Below are 25,314 nucleotides of genomic sequence, written 5' to 3' on the forward strand. Positions count from 1 at the left end.
CTCTGCCCCTAAGTAACATGGCGTCCAGGTGATTTCCCTTCTCCTCTCGCCTGCAATCGCTCCGGCTTCTCGCGGTTTTACCCGACTCAAGACAGCTGTGGTTCACCAAACTCCTCTCTTTCTCTCGCCGTTCGTTTGCGGAAGGCGGGGCTACGAAGGAGATGCTGCGTGGTGATTGGTTGCGGTGCATTAGGTGCGTAGTTACGGGAGTTGGCCTGCGCACGCCAAGCCCTGATTGGTTGCTGCAGGCGGGACGACTAGATCACTGGAGAGGTAGCGGTGGCTCTGAGGAGAGACATGGGTCAGGCAGCCAAGGTGACAGGGCACGGGGAGGTGTTGGGTGCGATGCCGACCGTGGGTGTGTTAAGAGCGAAGCCTTATGAATGTTTCCTGGAGTCCTGTAGCTGGGGTTCAGGCCCTCCGCGGAGGATGTGGCCCCCGACGCGTTGGGTGACTAACCCCGAAGAGTATTCGAGGGTTTGTGCAGGTGTTCTGGAGGGAGGGAGGCGCTGGTGCCTCCTAGTTCTTAGTCTCCCGGGGTGCCGAGTGTGTCCCGTGATGCGCCGAGTATTTGTCTGAGGGATGCATTTCCCATCCTTGGGAAGTGTAGGAGACACCAAAGCAGCCCTGCGCTCCAACCATCGCGGGAGGTGAAAGGTGTAGTCATTTAACTGGAAGCTACACCGAAGTCTACGAACCGAGGAAACCGAGTCCCGGCAGATTCATTACCAAAAATACCAGCGACACAGAACAGAGACCTGAGCGCTCTGAATGATCCTGGGAAGCGATGGCCCTGCCGCGGCCACATTCCTGAGGACCTGGTCTCAGGTCCATTTGTCATCAAGCTGATGCACGTTCCTGGCTGGTGCATAATGCTCAGAGACGAGCCATTCTCAATCGTAAATACCAGCATGTCTGGTTGGGATCTGTCCCTGTCACTGGCTCAAACGCAGGCATGGAAAGGGGGAAATGGCCTGCTAGAATATAGTGAGGAGAAGCAATGCTTATAGTCACTAACAGGGAGCCGCTAAGCACTGCCTCGTGTACTGCTGACTTGTTCTCGGCACGTTGCAGTATATGTCACAGCACCAGTAGACACAGAATTGTAAAGGATTATTCATTGAAAAAGCTTTCTGAGTGGCCATAGTAGCTATTAGTAATACCTGACAGCCAACATTTAGCCTATACTGTCTAGGCATAGTGCATGCAGCAATAAACAGGCCTCCTTTGCCTTCATACAGAAGTCTAGCAGGTCGGGAGATTTTTAACAATTACTAAATTAGAGTTGTGTTAAGTGCTTTGAGAAGTTGAAAACACAGTGTATTTGTGTGCATATAATTGGGACTTAACCTATCTGGAGGGATTTAAAAAAAAAAAAAAGCTCTAATAAAAGTTAAAGTTAGGTTGTAACCTCGAGTTTAGAAATTAGCTAGGAGAAGAGAGAAAAAGACCATTCCAGAAAGAGGAATTAACATGTGGAAAGTCCTTGAAATGGGAAGTTGCTTGGGAAACTTGAATACAAATGAAAGGATTCATTCCAAAAAAGCATTTTAGCCAGGCCTACAACGTACAGAAGACACCTATGCTAAGCATGGAGGACACAAAGGTAACCAAGAAGCCTTTGAGGAAGTAGGGCGCAAGTAAGCAATTAACATACCGCGTAGTAAGTGCCCAGTGTTGGGGATATACTCGGGAGGGGCACAGAACCCCGGCTTAGAAGGAAGGGGTAAGTAACTAATGACTATCTTCAGTGAAACCTAGTACAGAAATTATATGCCCTTAAAATTACCTCATTATTCAAAAAAAGTATTAAGGCAAAAAGTCTGAGTAACTTGTCCAAGCTTATGATAAGTGCCAAAGTCAGATTCAAACTGATCTGAAGAATACATTCTCTGTATACACTGCCTAAATGTGTCCAATCGTTATAAGTAAGTGGGGAAGAGAAGATGATCTATGACTTAACATTCTACTTTTTAATAAAAGTATATTAACTCCAAGGTGATATTAGCTCTGATAATTCTAGGGTAGTAATGATAACCTCATCCTAACGTGATTGCATCTGCAAATGTCCTATTTGCAACTAAGGTCACAATTGCAGGTACTGGGAACTAGGACTTCAACATGTCTTGGGAGGACACAAGTCAAACCATAACACTGTGGATAAATGGCATTTTTTTTACCCATTCATGAGTTCATGAACATTTGGGTTGTTTCTACTTTTTGGCACTATTACAAATAGTACTACTATGGACATTCATTTATAAGATTTTGTGTGAATACATGTTTTCATTTTTCTTGGGTATGTATACCTAGGCATGGAATTGCTGGGTCACATGGTAACACTTTAACTTTTTGAGCAACTGCTAAACTGTTTTCTGAAGCAGCTACACCATTTTACATTCCTACCAACGATGTATGAGTTCCAATATTTCCACATCTTTGCTAACATTTGTTTTTTACTATCTTTTTGACTATAGCTCTCCTAGTGGAGTGAAATAGTATCACTGATATTTAAATTTGTATTACCCAAATGGCAAATTATGTTGAGCATGTTTTTATGGCCTTAATAGCCACTTATCTCTCTTTGGAGAAATGTCTATTCAAATCCTTTGCAAAGGAGAGAGAGAGAGAAATTAAGAAAAACAAATAAAAATCAAATCCTTTGCCTATTAATTTTTTTATTATTGAGTTGTAAAAATTGATTTTTTATTGTTAATCTTTACATGCTTATCTTAATTTACTTAATTATCTCTACTATTGCAGAGGTCTCCATTTTCCTCCCCTTTGCCCACCTCCACTCAGCCCCTGCCCCGCCTTCCCTCTGGCCATCACCACTCTGTTGCTAGTGTCTGCAGGTTGTGCATGTTCTTTGGCTAATCCCTTCACCTCCTTTCATCCAGCCCCTTCCCCTCCCCTTGGATAGCTGTCAGTCTGTTCCATGTATCCATGCCCCTATTTCTGTTTTGTTCATTAGATTCCACATATAAGTGAGATCATATGGTATTTTTCTCTGACTGGCTTATTTCACTTAGTATAATAATCTCCAGGTCAATCCATGCTGTTGCAAAAGGTAAGATTTCCTTCTTTTTTTAGGGCCATGTAGTAGCCCATTGTGTAATGTACCACAGCTTTTTTTATCCACTTACCTACTGATGGACACTTGGGCTGTTTCCAGATCTTGGCTATTGCAAATAACACTGCAATGAACATAGGGGTGCTTATATTCTTTTGAATTGGTGTTTTGGGAATTGTAGAGTATATTCCCAGAAGTGGGATTGCTGGGTCAAAAGGCAGTTCCATTTTAAATTTTTTGAGGAAACTCCATACTGTTTTACACAGTGGCTGCATCAGTCTGCATTCCCACCAACAGTGCAATAGGTTCCTCTTTCTTCCACATCCTTACCAGCACTTGCTGTTTGTTGATTTATTGATGATAGCTATTCTGACAGGTGTGAGGTGATACCTTATTGTGGTTTTAATTTGCACCTTTCTGACAATTAGTGACATTGAGCTTTTTCTCACGTTCAAAAAAAAAAAAAAAAAGGTCATCTGTATGTCCTGTTTGAAGAAGTGTCTATTCAGGCCCTTTGACCATTTTTTCAGTTGGATTATTTATCTACCTGGTGATGAGTTGTAAGGTTCTTTATATTTTTTGGACTTTAACCCCTTATCAGGTACCTCATTGGCAAATATGTTCTCCCGTACAGTGAATTCCCTTTTCATTTTGTTGATGGTGTCTTTTGCTGTACAGGGGCTTTGTAGTTTGATGTAGTCCCATTTGTTTATTTTTTCCTTTGCTACCCTTGCCCTAGGAGGTGTAGTAGCAAAAATAACTAGTCCCTTATCAGATATATGGTTTGTAAATATTTTCTCCCATTCTGTGGGATGTCTTCTCTTTTTTGATAGTGTCCTTTCTCTTTCTCTTTTTGAGTAAAATTTTTAGTTTTTATAAAGGTGATAAGTATGTAAAGGTTAAGAAATATCGGCCAGTTGCTTCTGCATCCTAGTGCTGCATTACTGTGGAGCCCACACAGTCCCTTAGCTGAGATGCCTGAGGAAACCCAGACTCACAACCAGCTGATGTGGAGGAGGAGGAGGCTGAGACATTTGCCTTTCAGGCAGAAATTGCCCAGTTGATGTCACTGTTCATCAATATTTTCTACTTGAATAAAGATCTTTTTGAAGGAGCTTATTTCAAATTCATCAGATGCTCTGGACAAGATCAGATATGAAATCTTGACAGATTCCAGTAAACTGGACTCTAGGAAAGAGCAACACCTTAATCTCATTTCAAACAAACAAGACCAAATCCTCACTATTGGAGATACTTAAATTGGAATGACCAAGGCCAATTTGATCAATAACCATGGTACTATTGCTAAATCTGGGACCAAAGCATTTGTGGAAGCTTTGCAGGCTGGTGCAGATATCTCTCTGGTCAATTTTGTGTCAGATCGGCCCATTTGGTTACTGAAAAAGTGCTGTGGTCACCAAACATGATGATGAGCAATATGCCTGGGTGTCTTCTGTAGGAGGGTTGTCCACAGTTCAGACTGACACAGGGGAACCCATCTCATTACTCTTTTTGTGGAGAAAGAATGTGATGAAAAAGTCAGCGATCATGAAACTGAAAAAAAGGAAGAGAAAGAAAAAGTTCAGTGACAAACCTGAAATTGAAGATGTTGGTTCTGACAAAGAGAAAGAAGAAAGGAAGGGTGGTGAAAACAAGGAAAAGAAGATCAAAGAGAAGTACAGTGATCAGGAAGAACTGAACAACCCAGAGACAGTTTGGACCAGAAACCCTGACAACATTACTGAGGAAGAATGTGGGGAATTCTACTAAAGCTTGACTAATGACTATGAGGATCACTTGGTAGTGAAACATTTTTCAGTTAAAGGACAATTGGAACTTGGAGCCCTTCTTTTTGTTCCAAGGTGCGCTCCCTTTGACCTATTTGAAAACAGAAAGGAAAAAACCCACTAAGTTTGTATGTTTGCAGTGTTTTCATCATGGACAACTGAGGAACTAGTCCATGAATATCTGAATTTTGTTAGACGTGTGGTGGATTCTGAGGATCTCTCTCTAAATATTTCCCAGGAGATATTGTAACAAAGCAAAATTTTGAAAGTTATCAGAAAGGGTCAAAAATCCTTAGAACTCTTTACTAAACTGGCACAAGATAAAGAGAACTACAAAAAGTATTATGAGAAATTCTCTATAAATATTAGGCCTGGAATACATGAAGACTCAAAATCAGGAGAAGCTTTCAGAGCTGTTAATATACTATGATCTTCTTCTGGTGATGGAATGGTTTCCCTAAAAGGCACATGAAGGGAGCAGAACCAGAAACACATCTTTTACATCACAAGTGAGACCAAAGGCCAGGTAGCTAACTTTGGCCTTCATGGAACATCTTTGAAAGCATGGCCCAGAAGTTATTTATATGATCAAGCCTATTGATGAGTAAGTCCAGCAGCTGAAGGAAGTTGAGGAGAAGACTTTAGTATCAGTCACCGAAGAAGGCTTGGAACTTCCAGAAGATGAAGAAGAGAAAAACCAACAGGAAGAGGTAAAAAGAAAAACAAGTTTGAAAACCTCTGAAAAATCATGAAGGACATCTTGGAGAAAAAAGTAGAAAAGGTGGTTGTGTTAAACTGATTGGTGACATCCCCATGCTACGTTGTCACAAGCACCTATGGCTGGACAGCAAACAAGGAAAGAATCAAGAAGGCCAAAGTCCTGAGAAACAACAATGAGTTACGTGGCAGCAAAGAAATATCTGGAGACAAACCCAGACCATTGCATCTTTAAGACCTTAAGGCAGAAGGCAGAGGTTGACAAGATGTCAAGTCAGTGAAGGGCCTGGTGATCCTCTATGATGGCGCTCCCGTCGTCTGGCTTCAGTCCGAAGGATCGCCAGACACACGCTTACAGGATATATGTACAGGATGATCAAATTTGATCTAGGTATTGATGAAGATGACCTCACTACTGATGACAGCATTGCTGGTGTAACTACAGAGCTGCTGCTCCTCGAAGGAGACGATGGCACATCAGGCACAGGGAAATAGACCAAGCTCACCTGAACGATAAGTTGTACATGTGCTCAATACTTTACCTTTGTTCCCTCTGGCAATATATTTTCAAGGATTTTTTCCTTTTTTTAAATTAACATTTTAAAAATATAAATGGCATGACAGTAACTACTTAAAGGAAAGATAAAGTTTCTATTTCTAAGTGTATGATACTGTGATAGTTTAGGCACCAAAGCAGAGCTGGTTTTTCTTTTCTAGTTTCGTGTCGGCTTCTTTTAACGGAATGAGGTTGTTTGTGGTGAGATGTGTGTGATCTAATGTTTGCTAACTTTGTGGTCTAAACTGTTTAGCTCTCAAGTGGATTCCTTAGTAGACCACATTTTTTGTCTCTGAAGTATAGTGAGATGTACGTGTTTAAAAACAACTTTCATCCCCATAGGATCTACTTTTTAAACCTTCCATCCCCTGTAGTTATCAACTGCGTGTATGGCCTCTAGAAATTAGTACGCCAAGCTGAACCAACTCGATGGGAGTAATTATCCATAGGGCTTGTTTTCCAAATAAAAGTATTGTTTAAAGTAGCAAAGTCATAAGCCAACCTAGGCATGTTGTAAAGCCGTTCAAAAGTAACTCAGAGCAAGTTTTGTGAATGGAAGTGTAGTGCTCAAGTCACATTCTGCTTTAAAAAGATTGAGACAAATACAGATGAATTAAAAAGGAAAAAAAGAAATGGCGTTACACAAATACCAGTAGGTGTCTGCTTCCTTCTACACACTCCTGATTCGTACTCCCCAGAGATAAGAACTTTTCATCATTTTAGTTACTTCTTGTGATATTTACCTGTGTTTCTAAACATGCTTAAACTGCTATTAATTTATTTTCTCTTTGGCGATATTATTTGTTGACTTTTAACCATGGAGGTTGACGCTTCAACCTCCATGGTTAAAAGTCAAACCATGGAGGCTTCCCCTTATACCTTATTCATCTCAATATACAAGTTTTGGTTAATCAGTTTTGGCTCTGGTATAATTTGACTATATAAAGCTTACCCACACCTGAGCTCTCTAATATAAATATAATTACATTGCTTTAATTTGTAATTCTTAATTTTTTTGAAATTAATAACTGCCTTGTTTTTATCATTAGTTAGTTCCCTACATATCCCCAAACTCTGAACAAAACTAAAGTCTACCAGTTTTGTGTTTTCCCTGGTAACATCCTGTCTGGAGCAGTACGGGCTTTTCCTATGGTCCAGACTAGTTGCTTTTTTGGCTGGTTGCACAAACGCTGACCTGTGTTTGTCCTTCACCATCATCTGTGCCTCTCTGGTGTTGGATCACATGTCTTCCTGATTCCCATGATTTTTTCTTCTGTGGTTCATCCCTTGTTTTGGTGGAGCACGTTTGGGGGAACCCATGTAGTGTTCCAAGAAAAGGTGTATGGCATACAAAGAGAATTTGCATTTCTGAAACTGTCCGTTTGCCCTGGTACAATGTCTCTTTGCCCTTGTACAGTAGGTGATAATTTGGCTATGTATGGTATTCTGAGCTGGACATTTTCCTTTCAAAACTTGCAGATGTCATGCTTTGTCTTCTCACAGTGATGCTATTTAGAAGTCAGGTGCCATTCTGATTTTCTACCATTTGTATATGTACTGTTTTTTCTCTCAGATTTTTCTTATTATCAGCATTGTGCTGAACTTACGACGAGGTGTGGTACGGGTTTTGTGTTGGGCACTTGGTGGAGCCCTTTCAATCTAGTAACTCATGCAGCTTACTTGGTGAGCTTTTCTTGATTCATTCTCCCTTTTAACTTCTGTGTTCTCTGTTCCCTGTTGTTGGAGCCATCCGGACCACTCCCTTCATTTTCTTATCTGTTCTCTCAATTTCTCTCTCAATTTTCATTCTACTGTCTGGGCAGTTTTACTCTACTTAATCTTTGCTCTCACTCATTTGATATCCAAGAGCTTTTGGGAGTTTTATGAATGTTCCTTTTTAATTTAACTTTGTTCTTTGTTGTTCTTGTTATTTCATGTTTGCAATAACTTCAAAGTTAATTGTAGTTATTTGTTTTTTGTTTTGTTCTGTTTTATTTTTATGTTTTCTGCTCCTCGTTTCCTGTTTCTGTTTTGGTGCCTGCCTTTGAAGTATAGGTTTTCTAAAATGTTTAAAATAGGCCCAGCATGCAGGATATTCTCAGTAAATGTTAGATATTACTATGTGATAAACTGACTGCAGGAAAGGAGAGAAGGGCGGCAGGGTGACAAATCTCTGTCAGTTGTCTAAGAGAGAAATGGGGAGCATCTGATCTTAAATCGTTTGGGGGTATGGTGATTACACCAAAAAATTAGGCATCCTAACATTTCCACATGAAGAGTAAGGTAAATTTAAAGTTAACATTGATATTTTTGGCCTGAGAAATTCTGTGTCTTCCATAACCGACACTGAGAAGACAGGAGGAAAAGCAATACTGGGGGGGTCATATTGAGGACCTTTTTGGATTTGAGAAGCGTGAGGCAGCTTCAGCCACTGTTTGTCTCTTGCCGAAGTGCCGGGCTCTTTTCTCTCCGTTTTTTAGCACAGTCACAGAATACTAAAAAACCTCAGCATTTTACTTTTCTCTTGAGAAATCACAATTGAACTTGCCTAAATTACCTGAAATATCTTCCTTCTGGGCTCTCTTAGCATGTAATAAGATCATGACTTTGGGTATATGTGTGTCTCACTTTAAGAACAGATGAAGGCCTCACCTTGTTAAGAAAAATGATAACAATACATACCAGACTGTTAAAGTTGTTTACCTTAGCAGACTGGTTTTGACAGGGAGATTATTAACTTTTTAATTATCTTTGAATTGTTTTGTTTCAAAGGACTTTGTGTTATTTTTGTAAATAAAGTCATTTTTTTAATGTAAGGATAAATCATTAATGGAAAGGTATTTTGACAAACCCTGGTTTTCATCACTTAGTTTGAAAAATAGTCTAAGAAACACACAGAAAAGAAATACTGTTTAAATCTTGTAATTATGTAAAATGTGACTTTCTTCTTTTGAGGTCTGAGTTCTGTTTTTCTTGATAGGTTTTACAGCTCTTTAAAACATTGCACAGGACCAGACAACAAGTTTTTAAAAATGATACCAGAGCATTAGAAGGTAAGTTTATTTTTTTTCCCTTTGGAACAAGTGCACTCTTCAGACGGCTGCTGACAGATGCAGGAGGCCTTGTGTACAGTCCGGACTCACCTTAGGGAGTGCCCTTCACTACCTCTTCTCTAAGGTGGTTTGTGTCATACAGATTAGTTTACATTACACTTTTTTGAGGAGTGTATACTTAAAGAAAATTAAAGTCACTTCTCTATTTTATAATCAAATTTCCACGCTCTCTAGGACCAGATGCTACCATATTGTTAATATCTTGTGTCATTCTAGAAGTGACAGTAGCCATGAAAAATAATACTGGATCTGTCCCAAACAATTCCAAATTCAGTATCCACTATTTTATGTGGTTTCTATCTTATCTGGAAGTCAGGAATGTGAAGCTTAGGTTCTGCGTTGGTCAGGTTAGTTCCAATCCTCATGCATTTCTAAACCTCTTTAACCTAGGTGAAGTGTCCCCACTGTCCCTGGGATTCAAGGGTTTGGAATTCACCAAAAATAATTTCTTGAATATTAAAGGATATGCCTTATATTGTACTTTGCACAAATTCTTCATTCTTCTAACAGGCCAGTGATGTAGTTGCTATTATAATTTCTATTTTTTCAGATAAGAAACTAACAAAATGTGAAAGGAATTGCCCGACATTGTGCTTAGTAAGAGCGAAAGCTAGGATTCAGTCTACGCGGTCTGACCCCAAAGCCCAAACTCCTAACCGCCTTACATATTTTATTATGAAGCATAGAAGGAAGGTTTCATGACTATTCTCCATCAAAAGAGCATATTTTTGTTATTTTAAATGTTTTTAAGTGAAATAATTACAAGAACAGCCAACATTGCATATTTAGTAACGCTTTACGTGGATCATCCCATTACATGCTCACAGCAAGACAATAGGCGGTTTGCCAGTTGAACTGAATTGTGCCGCTGTGATGATGCGCAGTCTCACTGGCGTGCTTAAATGAAGGCTTATCTGTCACTCACTTTACCTGCCAGCCGAGGCTCTGAAGGCTGCTGTATCTTGATTTTAATTTGTGTGTGTATGTGTTGTTTAATGTGCTTATATACATTGAGTTTACCATCTTAAAAATTTTAATTTAAATTCTTAGATTTATAGGAACAAAACACTGGATTTATTAGAATCTAATAGCTAGAGGTACACAAATGAAATTGGAAGGAAAAAGCAGGAAACAAAAGTATCAGAGTGCTGAACGTTTACATTAGGTTTAATTACAAGTTTGCCAGCCTGTTGGAAGCTCTCCAAGAGACATTTTTAATCAATTTCTTATTTGTATACTTTGTTTTACATGTGGCAAAGCTATTTCCTCTACTATACAAGTAGCCATTCATAATGAATAACATGTAAATTATTGGGATAGGAATTACAAATAAGAAAAGCAAATAACTGTATATGTATTTTTCTTTCTGTAGCAGCCAGAATAAAGATAAATGAAGAATTCAAAAATAATAAAAGTGAAACTTCTCCTAAGAAAATAGAAGAGGTACAGTAATCTTTTCAATTACAATAAAACTTGTACATTTTCTTAGCAACTAGAGGAAATGATGAAAATAGAAGGGTTATTGGATATAAAAACCCTGATAGTTAAAACAACTGTAGATAACCTTCACTCATTCGGTATGGCTCACCTCCTCTGGTTCCTCTGCCTGTATCCGTAAGACAGCAAGTTATGTGGGGAAAAGAACATGGATGTTGCCGTGGTCAAAACCAGAGCAGCTGAATCATCCCAGACACCCACAGAAATGCTGTCTTCACTTAAAGCAAGTGACTGAAAGTAAGGAGAATGAGTGCTGTAGTAACTCAGAACTACGGAGGGAACGTCTCCTCATGGAGCTCAACTAGACACATTTTTTTTTAAAAGTCCTGTCTTGGCAGTGGAATTAACCAGCCACAGTTTATGACCTACTCGTGGTTTGCCTTCTCTATTTGCATTTTAGTCACTTGTTCTAGTTGAAGACAGTCTACTGACATTAGTCTGTGAATTCCCTAGTACTCCCAATACATATTCACTGAAAAAAAATGCACAATGATTTGTTTTCTGTATAAAATCATGCTGCGTATATACATTGTCTCAGTCTTGAACTTCCCAAGTATTTCTGTATCTAACCTTGTATAAAATAGGGGGAAAAGACCCATAGGAAGAAAGTGAAAAGTGGAAAATTATTTGCAGGACTAGTTATGATTCCAAGAATTGGTTTGATAAAAAGGATGGTACAAATTAGAGAAATTTTTGGATATTTAATAAAATTTCCACATCTTAAAAAATGTTTCATAAATATGCATTATATTTCGAAGAATGGCATTTTTGAAGTAGTAATTATCTATAATAGTCAAGCTAATGATATAAAATGAGATAGCTTAAGTATTTCTATCCCTATAAGATAAAGAAAAAAGGGAAAGATGTCTCTTAAGCATATGACAGGGCAAACAGGGATATATAATTTTTATTTAGACAGAAGTTAAGATGACATAGACCAGCAGTCCTCAGACTTTTTGTTCTCAAGACCCCTTTATATTCTTAAAAACTGAGGACCCTAAAAAGTGCTGTTTTTATGTCATACCTATCAATATGTACCTATTAGAATTTAAAACTCAGAAATTAAAAATATATATATTGATTAAATCATTTAAAACAAGAAGCCTATTACATGTTAACAAATACATTGTTTATGAAAAATAACTATATTTTCAAAGTAATTTAGTGAGAAGAGTGACATGCTTTACATTTTTGCAAATCTCTTTCATGCCTGGCTTAGAAGTCAGCTAAATTTTATGTGCTTCCTCATTCAGTATGTGTTTTAGGTTGAAGTATTTGAAGAAAATTGAGCCTCACACAGATAAGTAGTTGGAAAGGTGTAGGAGTATATAATAGTCTTTTCAAATAATGGTGAATATTCTTTGATACTTAAAGACTAGTTGCAGTGTGGAACTCTGTTCCTATTAGTCCTACTGCATATATAGACCAATGGATAATATATATAGATACACATTCTGGCAGTTGGAGGGGGACGCTCCAGGATTTATACACACCACCTCCTGTCCACTCCCTCTGGTCTCCCCTAATCCTGTGTTCCTCATCTGCCCTTGTTCCCAGCCTTAGACCTAGGGCTCCACTCAGTTTATGCACCTCCAGTGGGTGGGGAGATCCTTTATCTTTGCCCCTTTCTCTGCGCTGCTAAACCCCTTCTCAGGTCCGTCAGGATGGGAGGCTTTGCTCTCCTACAGCCTTCTCCATGTCAATTAGTGGCAGCTCCCTCCTTTTGACGCTCAGACCAAAAACCTAGGTGCTCTCTTTCTTGTCTGCTTTCCTTCTCTCACACATTGAATCTGGCAGCAAATCCTGTTGGTTTAACCTTCAAAATATATCCAGAATTCTACCACTTCTCATCCTCCCCATCATCATCTCCTGGTTCAAGTCACCATCATACCTCACGGAATTGTTCCAGCAGCCTCCTACTGGATCTCCCTTCTTTTGCTCTAACGTCCTACAGGCTGTTCTCAGTACTTTTAAAGGCAGAGTGAGCCTTTTTTAAAAGGAGAGATACTCTATCTCTCCTCTGCTGACAACCGTCGTGATAGCTCATCCATCCAGAGCAGAATCTAAAGTCCTGACCTACCATGACCTGGAAGACTATGTCATCAGGCCCCTGTTACCTTCCTGCCTCACTTCGCTCACTTTCAGGAGAAAGTCTCCCAAATACCCAAGTCCGAATAATCATAGTTTGCCTGCCTGTCAGTGGTTTATTCAGGTGCAAAAGGTATTTCACAGAGAAAGCTCTACTTCTCACAGCTCAAACAGTGCAGAAGGCTCTAGTATTATGAAAATAATTTTGACATCATGGGTCCCCTGAAAGAGTCCCTCAAGGTGTCCCCACCATTGAGAATTTCTGTTCTGTTCCAGTTCTTCATCTTGCAAATGATGAGGTCTGAAACTCAGAGTAGTTACTAACCCAAGACCATGCGCTCAATGACAGAACCAGAGTTGGAATCCAAGTATTGTGACTCCTAATACAGCACTCTTTCTAGTTCTCAGAACATTCAAGTCTGTACAAGAAATATTCACATACCCCCAAAACAAAACTGTATTTTAAACACATTGTAAAATATATATACAAAAAACCTATTCTAAGTCTGTTTTGGAAAAGTTAAAAGTATACACCCATCTGAGCTTTCCATATACTTGCAATGGTTAGAAAAAGTTGAAGGCAGTATTACCTAAAAAAATAAATTGTAGTAAACCCATAGTTTTCAAAAATAGTACATTCATATGAACCATTGAAAAAAACATTTGAAGGATTTACTCTTTGTGTTTGGTTTTCTTAACAGCTAATAAAAATAGGTTCCGATGTGGAATTGTTACTCAGAACATCTGTTATACAAGGTATTCACACAGATCACAATACACTGAGTAAGTAAAGTTAAAGAAAACTATTTTCTGATTGCAATGTGTTTTAAAATAGTGAGCAATTAACTGTGCTTTTAATGCTGATCAGTAAAACAACTTGATTTTGTAAGGCAGTCATTTAAAAATGCTGAATTATGAAACTTTGTCTTACCATATTTTATTCTTTTTCTTTTTTAACTTTTCTTTTTAATCTTAACTACTAGTTATATTTATAAAAGTATAGTTACAAAGATAGTATGGCTATTTTTATTATATTTATTTGAAGTTATTAATATTTCTAGTATCATTTATCACCTACCTAGACTAAGTCTATTTCTTTACTTTTTATTCTGTAATTAGAGTTATTTTAATTCAGAAAAATTGGGATTATAGAAAATAAAAATAGAGTAGGGGATCCTTCATTATACCTCAAGACTCCCGCTGGGGCTTTGGCAGAATCTCATTTCACATTATATTTTTTTATTCCCTAAAATTTCTTCGGAGAAAACAATAACAAAACAAAGATGACATTAACAATTTTGAAAGGCTTTTTTCCCCCTTTAAAGTAAATGATTGAAGTATAACATGCAAACAGAACAGTATCCAATTTGTAACTGTATCACCCAGTGAATTATCATAAAGTGAAACATTCATGTAGCCAGCATCTGGGTCAAGCTCTGTGGTATAATTCTACCAGTACTCCAAAAGCCCCCTCATGGCCTTACGTCCCTGCCACACACTCCCTCCCCACAAGTATAACCACTGCCCTGACTTCTAACACGGTCAACTTGAATACTGTTTGAGTATACCAAAGTTTATGCATGCTGCTGTTGTTCGTTTGGGTTGTTCCTAAATTTGGACTATAATAAATAATGAATCTGTGAATATTCCTCTACGTGCCTTTTGGTTTAAAAAATATGTGTACATGTACATGTACATCTATTTACACATATACATATATAATGCATTTTCTTGGGTATATCTATAAAGCAGTGAATTTTCCAGGTCAAAGGGATTGTGTGTTTATTTAGCTTTAAGTAGATACTGCTAGCCGGTTTTCCAAAGTGGTTATACTAATTTACACTTCCAACAGTGGTGTCTGAGAGCTCCAGTTGCTTTATATCCTCACCAACACTTGCTACTGCGTGTCTCTTTACTTTTAGTCTTTTTGGTGGTTGTCTAATGGTATCACATTGTGATTTTAATTTGCATTTCTCTAGTAACTAATGAAGTATTAGCACCTTTTCAGTTGTTTAATGGCCAGGTATTTAAGACGTGGCTGTTCAAACCTTTGGCCCATTTTTCTTAGCAATTATCGACCTTTTTACTATTGATTTCAAAGACTTCTTTACATGTTTACAAGTCAATGTTATTTTTATTATGTGAATAAAAATTTAAGATATTTTAAATAATTAAATTTGATATCTATATTTCAAATGCCTGGTTTTAGATAGGACGGTATTGGTTTAAATTTCTTTTTTTTTTTTTTTTTTTTGGATTTTCTGTATAGTTTAATTTTCACACAGGGGGGAAAATTGTTATTCTTTCATGTGTTAGTATATAATGCTTCATGGCTTTAATAATGACCTTATTCTTTCTCTTCAGATATAAAAGGGCCCTAGGTGGTGTGGCTCAGTGGATTGAGTGCCGGCCTTCGAACCAAGGGGTCACTGTTTCAATTCCCAGTCAGGGCACATGGCATCTATTTTCATTCTTCTGCATGTGGCTGTTCAGTTTTCTCAAGTATTTGTTGAAGAGGCTATCATTTCCCAATTGTATATTCTTGGCTCCTTTGTCATGTAGCAATTGACCTTACATATATAGAGAGAGATTTATTGGGAGGCCCTCCATTCTGCTCCATTGATCTGTGTGTCCGTTTTATACTGTCCTGGTTGATACTGCTTTGTAGTGTAGTTTCAGATGAAGAAGTGTGATGGCTCTGGCTTTGTTCTTCTTTCTTCAGATTGCTTTGGTTATTTGGGGTCTTTTGTCGTTCCAGACAAAGTTTTAGATGGTTTGTTCTATTTCTGTTAAAAATGCTGTCGAGATTTCAGCAGGGGTTGCATTGAATTTCCAGCTTGCTTTGGACAGTATTGAACTTTTAACAATATTAATGCTTGTATTCCATGAGCACTGAATATCTTTAATTTATTTGTATCATCTTCAGTTTCTTTTATTAATGTGTTAGAGCTTTCAGCGTACCAGTCTTTCACCTCCTTGGTTAAATTTATTCCTAGGTATTTTATTCTTTTTAATGAAGTTGTAAATGAGATTATTGCCTTAATTTCTCTAGTTGGTTATTATTAGTGTATAGCAACACAACTGATTTTTATATATTGATTTTTTTTACCCTGTAACTTTATTGAATTCGTTTATTAGTTCTAACAGTTTTTTGGTGGAGTCTTTAGAACTATGAATGATGTCATCTACAAATAGAGACAGTTTTACTTCTCCTGTCCTGATTTGGATGCCTTTCAGTTCTTTTTTCTTGTCTAATTGTTCTGGCTAGGAGTCCCAGTACTATGTTGAATAGAAGCAGCTTGTCTTGTTTCTGGTCTTCCAGGAAAAGCTTTCCGTTTCTTACCATTGAGGATAATGTTAGCTTGGGCTTGTCATTTATGGCCTTTATTATGTCAAGGTACATTCCTTTTATACCCACTTTGTTGAGAGTTTTTATCATGAATGGATTTAAATTTTGTCCAATGTTCTTTCCGCATCTATTAAGTTGATCCTATGATTTTCATCCTTCATTTTGGTAATGTGGGGTGTCACATTGATTGATTTGTGGATGCTGAACCATCCTTGAATCCCTGGAATAAATCCCACTTGATTATGGTGTGTGTTTCTTTTAATGTATTGTTGAATTTCGTTTGCTAATATTTTGTTGAGGATATTTTGCATCTATGGTCATCAGGGATATTAGCCTATAATTTTTTAAAATATATTTTCTGCATTTACTTTTTTTTACAACACAATTTAAAAAAAATTTTTTTAAATTCTATTATAGTTGTCCCAATTTCCCCCATTGCTGTCCCCTGCCCCACCCCCCACAGTCAGTCCCCACCCTGTTGTCCATGTCCATGGGTCATTTATACCTGTTCCTTGTAATTTTCTTTCATAGTAGTGTACTTGCCTGGTTTTGGTATCAGGATAACACTAGCCACGTAAAATGAGTTTGGAAGTGTTCCTTCATGTTTATTTTTATTTATTTATTAAAAATCTTGACCTAAATTTTGATTTGGGGCCATAACTGAGTTTAAGCCTTTTTATTTTAAGAAATTACTTTTTAACTTTGTTTTTAAAGTTCAGTTTATGTTCAGTATTATTTTGTTAGCGCAGGTGTGCAGCGGAGTGGTTAGATAATCACACACTTCACAAAGCGATCCCCCCACATTTCAGGTACCCGCCTGGCCCCATACGTAGTTATCACAACATTGTCGACTGTGTTCCCTGTGCTGTACTTCACATCCCGTAACTTTTTTGTAATTACCAATCTGTACTTAATCCCTTCACCTTTTTCAGCCAGTCCCCTAGCCCCCCTCCTCTGTGGCAACCATCAGTTTGTTCACTGTATCCATGGGGAGTCTCTTTCTGTTTTGTTTGTTCATTTGCTCTTTATATTTCACAGTTAGTGAAATCATAGGGTATTTGTCTTTCTCTGAATGACTTATTGCACTTAGCATAATACCCTATAGGTCCATCCGTGCTTTCTCAAATGGTAAGATTTTTTTTCTTTTCTATGGCCGAGTAAGAAATTACTTTTTAACAATACATTTAATGTGGTCATAGTAGATAAAGTTTTTCAGGGACTTAAAGTATAGGAAATAAACCATGATCTTAGTGTAGTTCTTTGTCAAGATCTAGCAATTTGTTAAACTAGTATTGTTATGGTACTTTGATATATAATATATAGAGCAGAGTCAGGGGGTTTATAATCTATAAAACAAACTTCCAGTGAAAAATAATATATTGCATGTAAATTTAACTGATATATTTGTCCTAATGAAAGTGTTAGCAATTAATGAATATAGAAAAATTCAGTCATAGGGTATCTTTTGATTCCAAAGATTACCTAGTAAGGTGAGGTATATAAAGGGATGGAGTAGTGACATTTGACAGGTTTTCGGATTATTTACTGCTCTTTGAATGTTCTTGCTTTGTTTCAGGGGGGAGTTCTAAATCCCCCAGGATAGAATCTAGAAAATTCAGTTCCTCAGTTTCCTGTGCAGTTCAAGCATAGGCATTTGACATAGGTGTAGCTCACCCATATTCAGAAATGCACTTGAGCAAAGAGGCTTAGCACAGAATCTGTTTCACTGGCAGGAATAGCATCAGTGGCTGCAGAGCCAAGTGACTGATACAACGTGGCCCTGGTGTGGCGGCAGGAGCGGATGTCAGATGGAGCATCTGATGCTCCATGGGGGTAGAAATGGTGGCGGTTTCTTCTAATGCCCCATAGCAGCAGCAGTTTTTATCATCAGTCCAGTCCTGGGGCATGGCTTTGGACAGTGTTCCTAGAAGCTTAGCTGCAAGCCTGCCTAGTTTTTAAGCTCTTCTAACAATTCCAGTGTTATGTGTGTAGACCAAGTACCCGTTAATAAATGCCTTCTCTGCGTCATCAGCCAGAGTCAGCTTCTGTTACTTTTAAATAAGAACAATAGAAGGTGTTACCACAGGTGAGGTACTGAAAATTACACAACCTAAAATATAATTTAGTTGAATTGAAGGCAAGGATGGGGCATGAGGTATGATTATCATGAGCCTGACCATTACAAGCTTTAAGTTGATGGGCCTTGTCATATGGTGGTGAAATGTAAGGTAGGTGCCTCCCACTGTTTCTTGGAACACAGTCCAAGTACTGGCTGTGATTACTGCAACAGGGGAAGTAATCAAAGTGTCAGCGTGTGCTGATTATTTCTTCCTGCTTTCAGCAAAATACTGAAAAAGGATGGAAGCAGATTAAGCTGGTTGGTCTGCAAAGCAAAGATAGAAGGAAGTACTCCTTTGCCAAGCAGAACTCTTCTGTCCACATTCCGGAGTCTGATTGATTGAGACTCCTATAATTTATAGCAGCAATTTTCAACTGGTGTGCAGCAAGAATTTTTTAAACATGCAAAACTTGACTATGGAGTCAGGGACACTGAGCTCTTTTCTCTTAGACTGTCAAATAAAACTCACAATAGCCAATACAACCATAGCTGTCCAGTGTGAATGAATCAAAATTATACCTATATCTTTTTGTCAGATTGGCAAAAAATATATTTTTTGTTGTGCTGCAGACTTTTAGTAATTAGTTTATGTGTTCCGCGAGATGAAAAAGGTTGAAAATCCCTGATTTAGATAGAGCTTCGCAGGGTTGAAAATGTCAATTGCTCCTATCCACTAAAATTAACGCCAAACCAAGAAGGGGCTTCTGAGCTCAAACATGAAATAAGATTGATGCCCCAAGCCCCCTCGTTTGCCACACAAAGATCAGATACAGGATGTACCTACTCACCTGAGCCTATAGTTTTTCATTACTGCAAGTGTCCATTAGGTTGACTGTGGGAGCAGGGGGTGGGCTGGGGGGAGGAGGGCAAAGAGGGAAAAATTGGGACAGCTGGAACAGTATAACAATACAAAGAAAGAGAAGGAAGAAGTGTCTGTTAGCTCTGGCTGGGTAGCGCAGTGGGTTAGAATGTGGTCCTGATACGCCAACGTTGCAGGTTCAGCCTTTGATCCGGGCTCATACAAGAATCAACCAATGAATGCATTAATAAGTGGCATAACAAATCTCTCTCACACACTCTCTTTCTCTCAAATCAATTTTTTCAAAAAGCGTCCATTAGCTGAGGGTTGGGGGACATGCAGAACAGAGGCCATTACCAAAGGATGAACATCTTCACGCTTAGAAAGCATGTGTCAAGATGTTTGCCTCTGGCTACTTGTACATGACAACGACCGAAAAAAAAAAACAGATTTGAAGCTTATAAAGGTTTTGAATGAATTGTACTGCTAAGAAACCCCAAGCCTGGCTATCGCTCTTCTATTCTCAAGGCCATCTTTGTGCCCCTGAACACATATCAACAGGAAGTGTACTCTGAAAGCTTCAGAGACTCACAGAATGGCATCTTCCCCAATATCCCTACCTCCAGAGAAGGAGGATCCCCTGCCCAGAGGACAGAACCAGGAGCTGTGAATGACAGTGGGCAATAGAGGATCTTTGAGTCTCCCAGAAACCACAATTAGCTGCCAGATTGGCTGACTAGAGAATTATTGCTTTGCCAATCCTGGTGGACAGAGAGAAGGGAAGGGAGGGAGAAATGGAGAGAAACATCGATTGGTTGCCTCTCACACACCCCCAACTGGGGACCTGGTCTGCAACCCAGGCATGTGCCCTGACTGGGAATTGAACCAGCGACCCTTTGGTTTTCAGACCAACACTCAGTCCACTGAGCCATACCAGCCAGGGCCTGAACTTTCTTGAGGATAATGCCTCTTTTCCTGCTAAGGCGCATTAAAAACAAACAAACAAACAAACAAAACCTTGATAGCTCACTTGATTTACAACTGGAGAAATACTTGAGGGTATATTTCTTAAAAATACTTTAGTGCAGGGGTGTTAAACTCATTTTCACCGGGGGCTACATCAAACAAAATATCTCTGGAAGATTTGCCTGAAAGCCCATATTTTATTGTAAATTTTAGGGCAAATGAGTGTATTTACTTTTAATTTTAATGTTGTTAATTATTCCCTTTTTGTTTTTCTTTCAGAACTGATCCCTAGGAAAGACCTTCTTATAGATAATGTGCCATATTGTGATGCACCAACTCAGAAGCCATAAATTTTCTAGGATAAAATCAAGTCTTTAATCTTTAATTTTAAAATACATCACTGCAACAAAAGTCCTGGAAATGCAGATATTCTGAACTGGCATACTGAAAATAAGTGAATTAAAGTATAGTTTTATAATTGAATTTCACTTTAAAAGGACATTGCTAAAAACTGCAGGCCATAGCTAAGTATTTGTAAAGAACATTAGATAACACATTTCATTTCCATTGAAAATCAAACTTTATAAAGTGAAATAAATGCATGGGGAGGTATATCATATTTACTTTTCTTTGACTTCGATGAGTCTGACCATAATTGAGAATGCAGTGTTTTGACAAGTTGATGGGTTTTCCTCCCATGTGAAATGAAACTGTTAGATTAAAATTATTAAATTGATGGTTAGTCCCAAGCGTATTAAATGGGTTAGAATATCACAGTGTGTGCCAACTCTCCAGAGAAGGTAACCTTTGTTTCCTAAAGCTCTGAAATGATTTTTGTAACTAGTAAATAATACAGTTTCCTTTTAGAGATAGAAAGTATCTCTTTGTTCCTATAAAGATGACTTTTTAATCAGTCCTCTGACGTTAAATAATAAAATAGCAAAATCACCTAGGATCACTGTGGAATAGAGGAATCTCAATTTTCAAAAGAAGTAGCGGCCCTTAGTCTAACTATATAATACAGCCTTAGTAGAGCTAGCTGTACTGAGACCACAGCCAGACTTTATTGTCAAAATGTAATACGTGGCTGCATCCTCTTCATTTTCATCAATAGAACTTAAACGGCTTTCCTTCTTCCACATGTCCCAATCCTGAAGAGATTGGCAGTGTCACAGAACACCCTGGTGTGCTACCATCTAATGGTAGGAACTATAAAATTGTGTTTAATATTCTTCTTGTTTCTCTTTTATGAGCATCTTTGCCACTCCGTTTTTCTCAGTGAACAGTGTGTTTTCTCCCATTCTCTAATCATTCCTGTGATGATGACACAGGGTTTTTAGGGGTTTTCTATGTCTTTTTAAAAAGATTTTATTTATTTATTTTTAGAGAGAAGGGAAGGGAGGGAGATAGGGAGAGAAATACCAATGTGTAGTTGCCTCTTGCAAGACCCCCCATCGGGGACCTGGCCCACACACAACCCAGGCATGTGCCCTGACTGGGAATCGAACCAACGACCCCTTGGTTGGCTGGCTGGTACTCAAACCTTTGAGCCACACCAGCCAGGGCAGGGTTTTTAGTTTTTACAAGAATCTCAATGCTTTGTTTTTTGGCAAAACATATTGGTATGTCCATACTGGATATCAAATTTCATACTTAAAAATAGTATTAGGAGATCAAAACAATATCCAAATTATTTAGATGTAGTACACTTAACACTAAACCAGACACTACCCTTAATGCTTCCTAATACTGTTGAACTGATTAGTTAGTAGTCTGTGAAATGGATTATACATGCCAAAAGATTTGATACATAACTTTTCATCTCCCATGTATATTTCTTATTATGTATGTGGAAATTATACCTACATAAAAATTAAATGTATATGCATTTGTGTATACTAATGCTGTATTGGTTATCTGTGATGCAGATGTCTTCTTCCAATATGTGACTCATCTTTTAATTCTGTTTAGGATAAACACGTACTATGGGAGTTTATTTTAATGTATCCATTTTTTAAATCTTTTTTTATTAATTTTGCTTTTGTATTTTTTAAGAAATTCTTTTCTACTCTCAAGTCATAAAAATGTTCTGATACATTTTCCTTTGAACACTGAAGTTTTGCTTTTTATGTTCCAGTCTTCATCCCATCTAGAATTTATTTTTGGTTTTGATATGAGGGAGGAATCTACATCTTTTTTTATGGCAAAACAATTGGCCTCAGCATCATCTTATTGAATAACCCATCATTCTCCTGATTACGTGTAAAGCAATTTTGATCATATACCAAGTTACAATTCAGTTGACCCTTGAACACAGGTTCAAACAGCACAGGTCCACTTATATGTGATTTTTTTAAGTATTTTAAAATTTATTTTTAGAGAGAGAAACATCAATTTGTTGTTCCACTTATGCATTCATTTGTTTGATTCTTGTATGTTCCCTGACCAGGGATCACACCTACATCCTTGGCATATCAGGACTCTATAACCATCTGAGCTACCTGTCTCGGGCCAACACCTGCAGAGTTGTTGATACGTGGTCGGTGGGGAACCTATGGATGTGGAGGGCTGACTGTATGCGTTGATCTATGCCATTTTATATAGCGGACTAAAGCATTCGTGGATTTTGGTATCTGTGGGGTGGGACCTAAAGCCAATCCCCTGCAGATACCGAGGGACAAGTTAAGTTTTTGAGGAGTCAGAGATTGTACACAGATTCTCGACTGCACAGGGTTTCACACCCCTTCGCCGCTATGTTCACCGTTCAAGTGTATTGGAATTGGTCTAACCCTCTTAGCTAGTCAAGGGCTTTGCTCCTGCAGTATTCCTCTCCACTGCCAGATGTTTTCACCTCTTTCCACTGGATTGTTTAGATTGTTTTCAACAGCATTCAACATTCTGAAATATTTCCCATCTTAAAAAAAACAAACTTACTTGAAACCCCTCCTGCCCTCAAGCTTCAGCACCATTTCTCTGCTCTTCTTCGTTCTCAGGGACCTCCACTCCTCCCCGCTCTCTCCTGTACAGACTCCGATCAAGTTTCAGTCCCTGTCACTCCTCTGAAACCCTTCTTGTCCCAGTTACTTGCCCTTCGACTTGTTGAGTGCAGAGGCCAATTCTCAGCCCTTGTTTTATTCATTCTCAGTAGCAGTTGGCATAAGTGAGCATTCCTTCTTTTTCAAATGGAGAGCTAGACACTGATTGACTGTAAGCCGACGCAAGTAGGGTGCAGCCATGAACCAAAGTAACAAAAATGTCCGCCTCATTTGCTGTCTGTCATTTTAGATCCACTCTCAGTCCTTCTTGATCCTGTTTTCAGCCTTCGCTGGAAAGACTGGCCTGTGCGAACCAGCCCCAGTACCTCCTGTGCCCCCTGACTTCTGGTTGGTTCAGCCAGTGAGGACCCTGGCCAGAGATCAAAAGGAGGGAGGGGAGTGAAGGCAGGTATTTATTTTCCTGGGTCTATCCCTGAAAGGTTGCCTCAGGTTGGCAGTATCCCTCAAAATTCCTCTTAAGGTGACCCCTGTACAGTTTTTTCTTTCCACTTTGGGGAAGAGATTCCTTCCCCTCCTTATGTCTGGAGTAGCAACAATTCTTTGCTGCTACCCGTGTCGATTATCCTATACCCACAATTTTGTAAATAGTCCCTTCATAAATCTTTCTCAAACTACCATAATTTAAATGCATTATGTATTTCCTGTTGGGTCTCTCACTAATTCACTGCCCTGGGGGAACTTACTTCCTGGAAGTGAGATACAAACAATAAATATAATTAGACAAGATTGGGTTGGGTGGTATAGCCATAGTAATTAAAAAGTAAATTTAGAAGGTGATAAGTAATATGGAGAAAGATAAGAAAGGAGAAGGAGATAAGGAAGGTGGGAAGAACAGAGTGTTGTAATTTTAAATACTGCGATCAGGGAAGAACTCATTAAGAAAGTGACCATTAAGCAAAGAGAAATGATGTGAGGAATCCGGCCATGCACATAACTACGGGAAGAGCTTTCGAAGTAGAGCGAACTCCAGTACAGTGTCCAGAGACAGGTTCACACCTGCTATGTTTGAGGAGAGCCTCTAAATAGAGGGAGAGAAATAGGAGATAAAGTCATAGAACTATCTGGTAGAGGGAGGTGGAGAGGAAATGCCAGGTTATGTAGGCTCTTACAAAGACTGTGGCTTTTACTCTTAATAAAATGCTGAGCCAGGCCCTGGCCCGGTAGCGCAGCTGGTCGGAGCGTCGTCCTGACGCACCAAGGTTGCAGGTTCCATGTCCAGTCAGGGCTCTTATAGGAAGCAACCAGTGGGTGCATAAATAAGCAGAATGACAGATTGATGTTTGTCTCTCTCTCTTTCTCTTTCTTTCCCTCCCTCCCTCCCTCTTTTCCTTCCTCCCCTTCTCTCTCTCTAAAGTCAATTTTTATATTATTATTTTTAATCAAAGTCTAGGGTTTACTGGCCTGTTCTTTTAACTTTTCCATTCTAAAAATTTTTTTACTAAATATTTTATTGTTACTCTGTTACAGTTGTACCAATCTTTCTCACTTTGTTCTCTTCTGCCCAGCCCACGCCCTGCTCCCACAGTCAGTCCCCACCCTGTTGTTCATATCCATGGGTCATTCATACTTGTTCCCTGCCTAGTCCCTTCCCCTTCTTTCCACCCATATCCCCCTCCCACCTTGCCCCCTCTGGTCACTGTTAGTCTTTTCCTTGTTTCCATGCCTCTGGTTCTATTTTGCTCACTAGTTTATTTTGTTCATTAGGTTCCTCTTACAGGTGAGATCATATGATATTTGCCTTTCACCAACTGGCTTATTTTCACTTACCAAAATATTTTCTAGTTCCATCCGTGCTGTCACAAAACGTAGGAGTTCCTTCTTTCTTTCTGCTGCGTAGTATTCCATTATGTGAATGTACCACAGTTTTTTGATCCATTCATTTATTGATGGACACTTAGGCTGTTTCCAGCACTTGGCTATTGTAAATAGCACTGCTATGAACATTGGGGTGCATAAGTTCTTTTGAGTTGGTGTTTCAGGATTCTTAGGGTATATTCCCAGGAGTGGGATTGCTGGTCTTCTTGGTGTTGAGTTCTTTATATATTTTGGAGATCAAACCCTTGTCCGAGGTATCATTGGCAAATATGTTCTCCCATATAGTCGGTTCCCTTTTCATTTTGATGATGGTTTCTTTATCCGTGCAGAAGCTTTTTAATTTGAATGTAGTCTCATTTGTTTATTTTTTCCTTTATTT

General features: G+C 38.6%; 1 protein-coding gene and 1 pseudogene across 1 annotated transcript; both read left to right on the forward strand.

Annotated features, from left to right (window-relative positions):
- The first annotated feature begins 230 nt into the window (after positions 1-230).
- Positions 231-20,676, forward strand: LYRM7 (LYR motif containing 7). Its single transcript, XM_024557106.3, has 5 exons — positions 231-315; positions 9,114-9,186; positions 10,619-10,689; positions 13,533-13,614; positions 20,344-20,676. Exons 1-5 carry the CDS (start codon positions 298-300, stop codon positions 20,412-20,414), a joined length of 315 nt encoding a protein of 104 aa, XP_024412874.2. The 5' UTR covers positions 231-297; the 3' UTR covers positions 20,415-20,676.
- Positions 4,048-6,113, forward strand: LOC112301621 (heat shock protein HSP 90-alpha pseudogene; annotated as a pseudogene).
- Positions 20,677-25,314: the final 4,638 nt, after the last annotated feature.

Source organism: Desmodus rotundus, chromosome 10, assembly GCF_022682495.2.
Source record: "Desmodus rotundus isolate HL8 chromosome 10, HLdesRot8A.1, whole genome shotgun sequence".
Taxonomy (NCBI): Eukaryota; Metazoa; Chordata; class Mammalia; order Chiroptera; family Phyllostomidae; genus Desmodus; species Desmodus rotundus.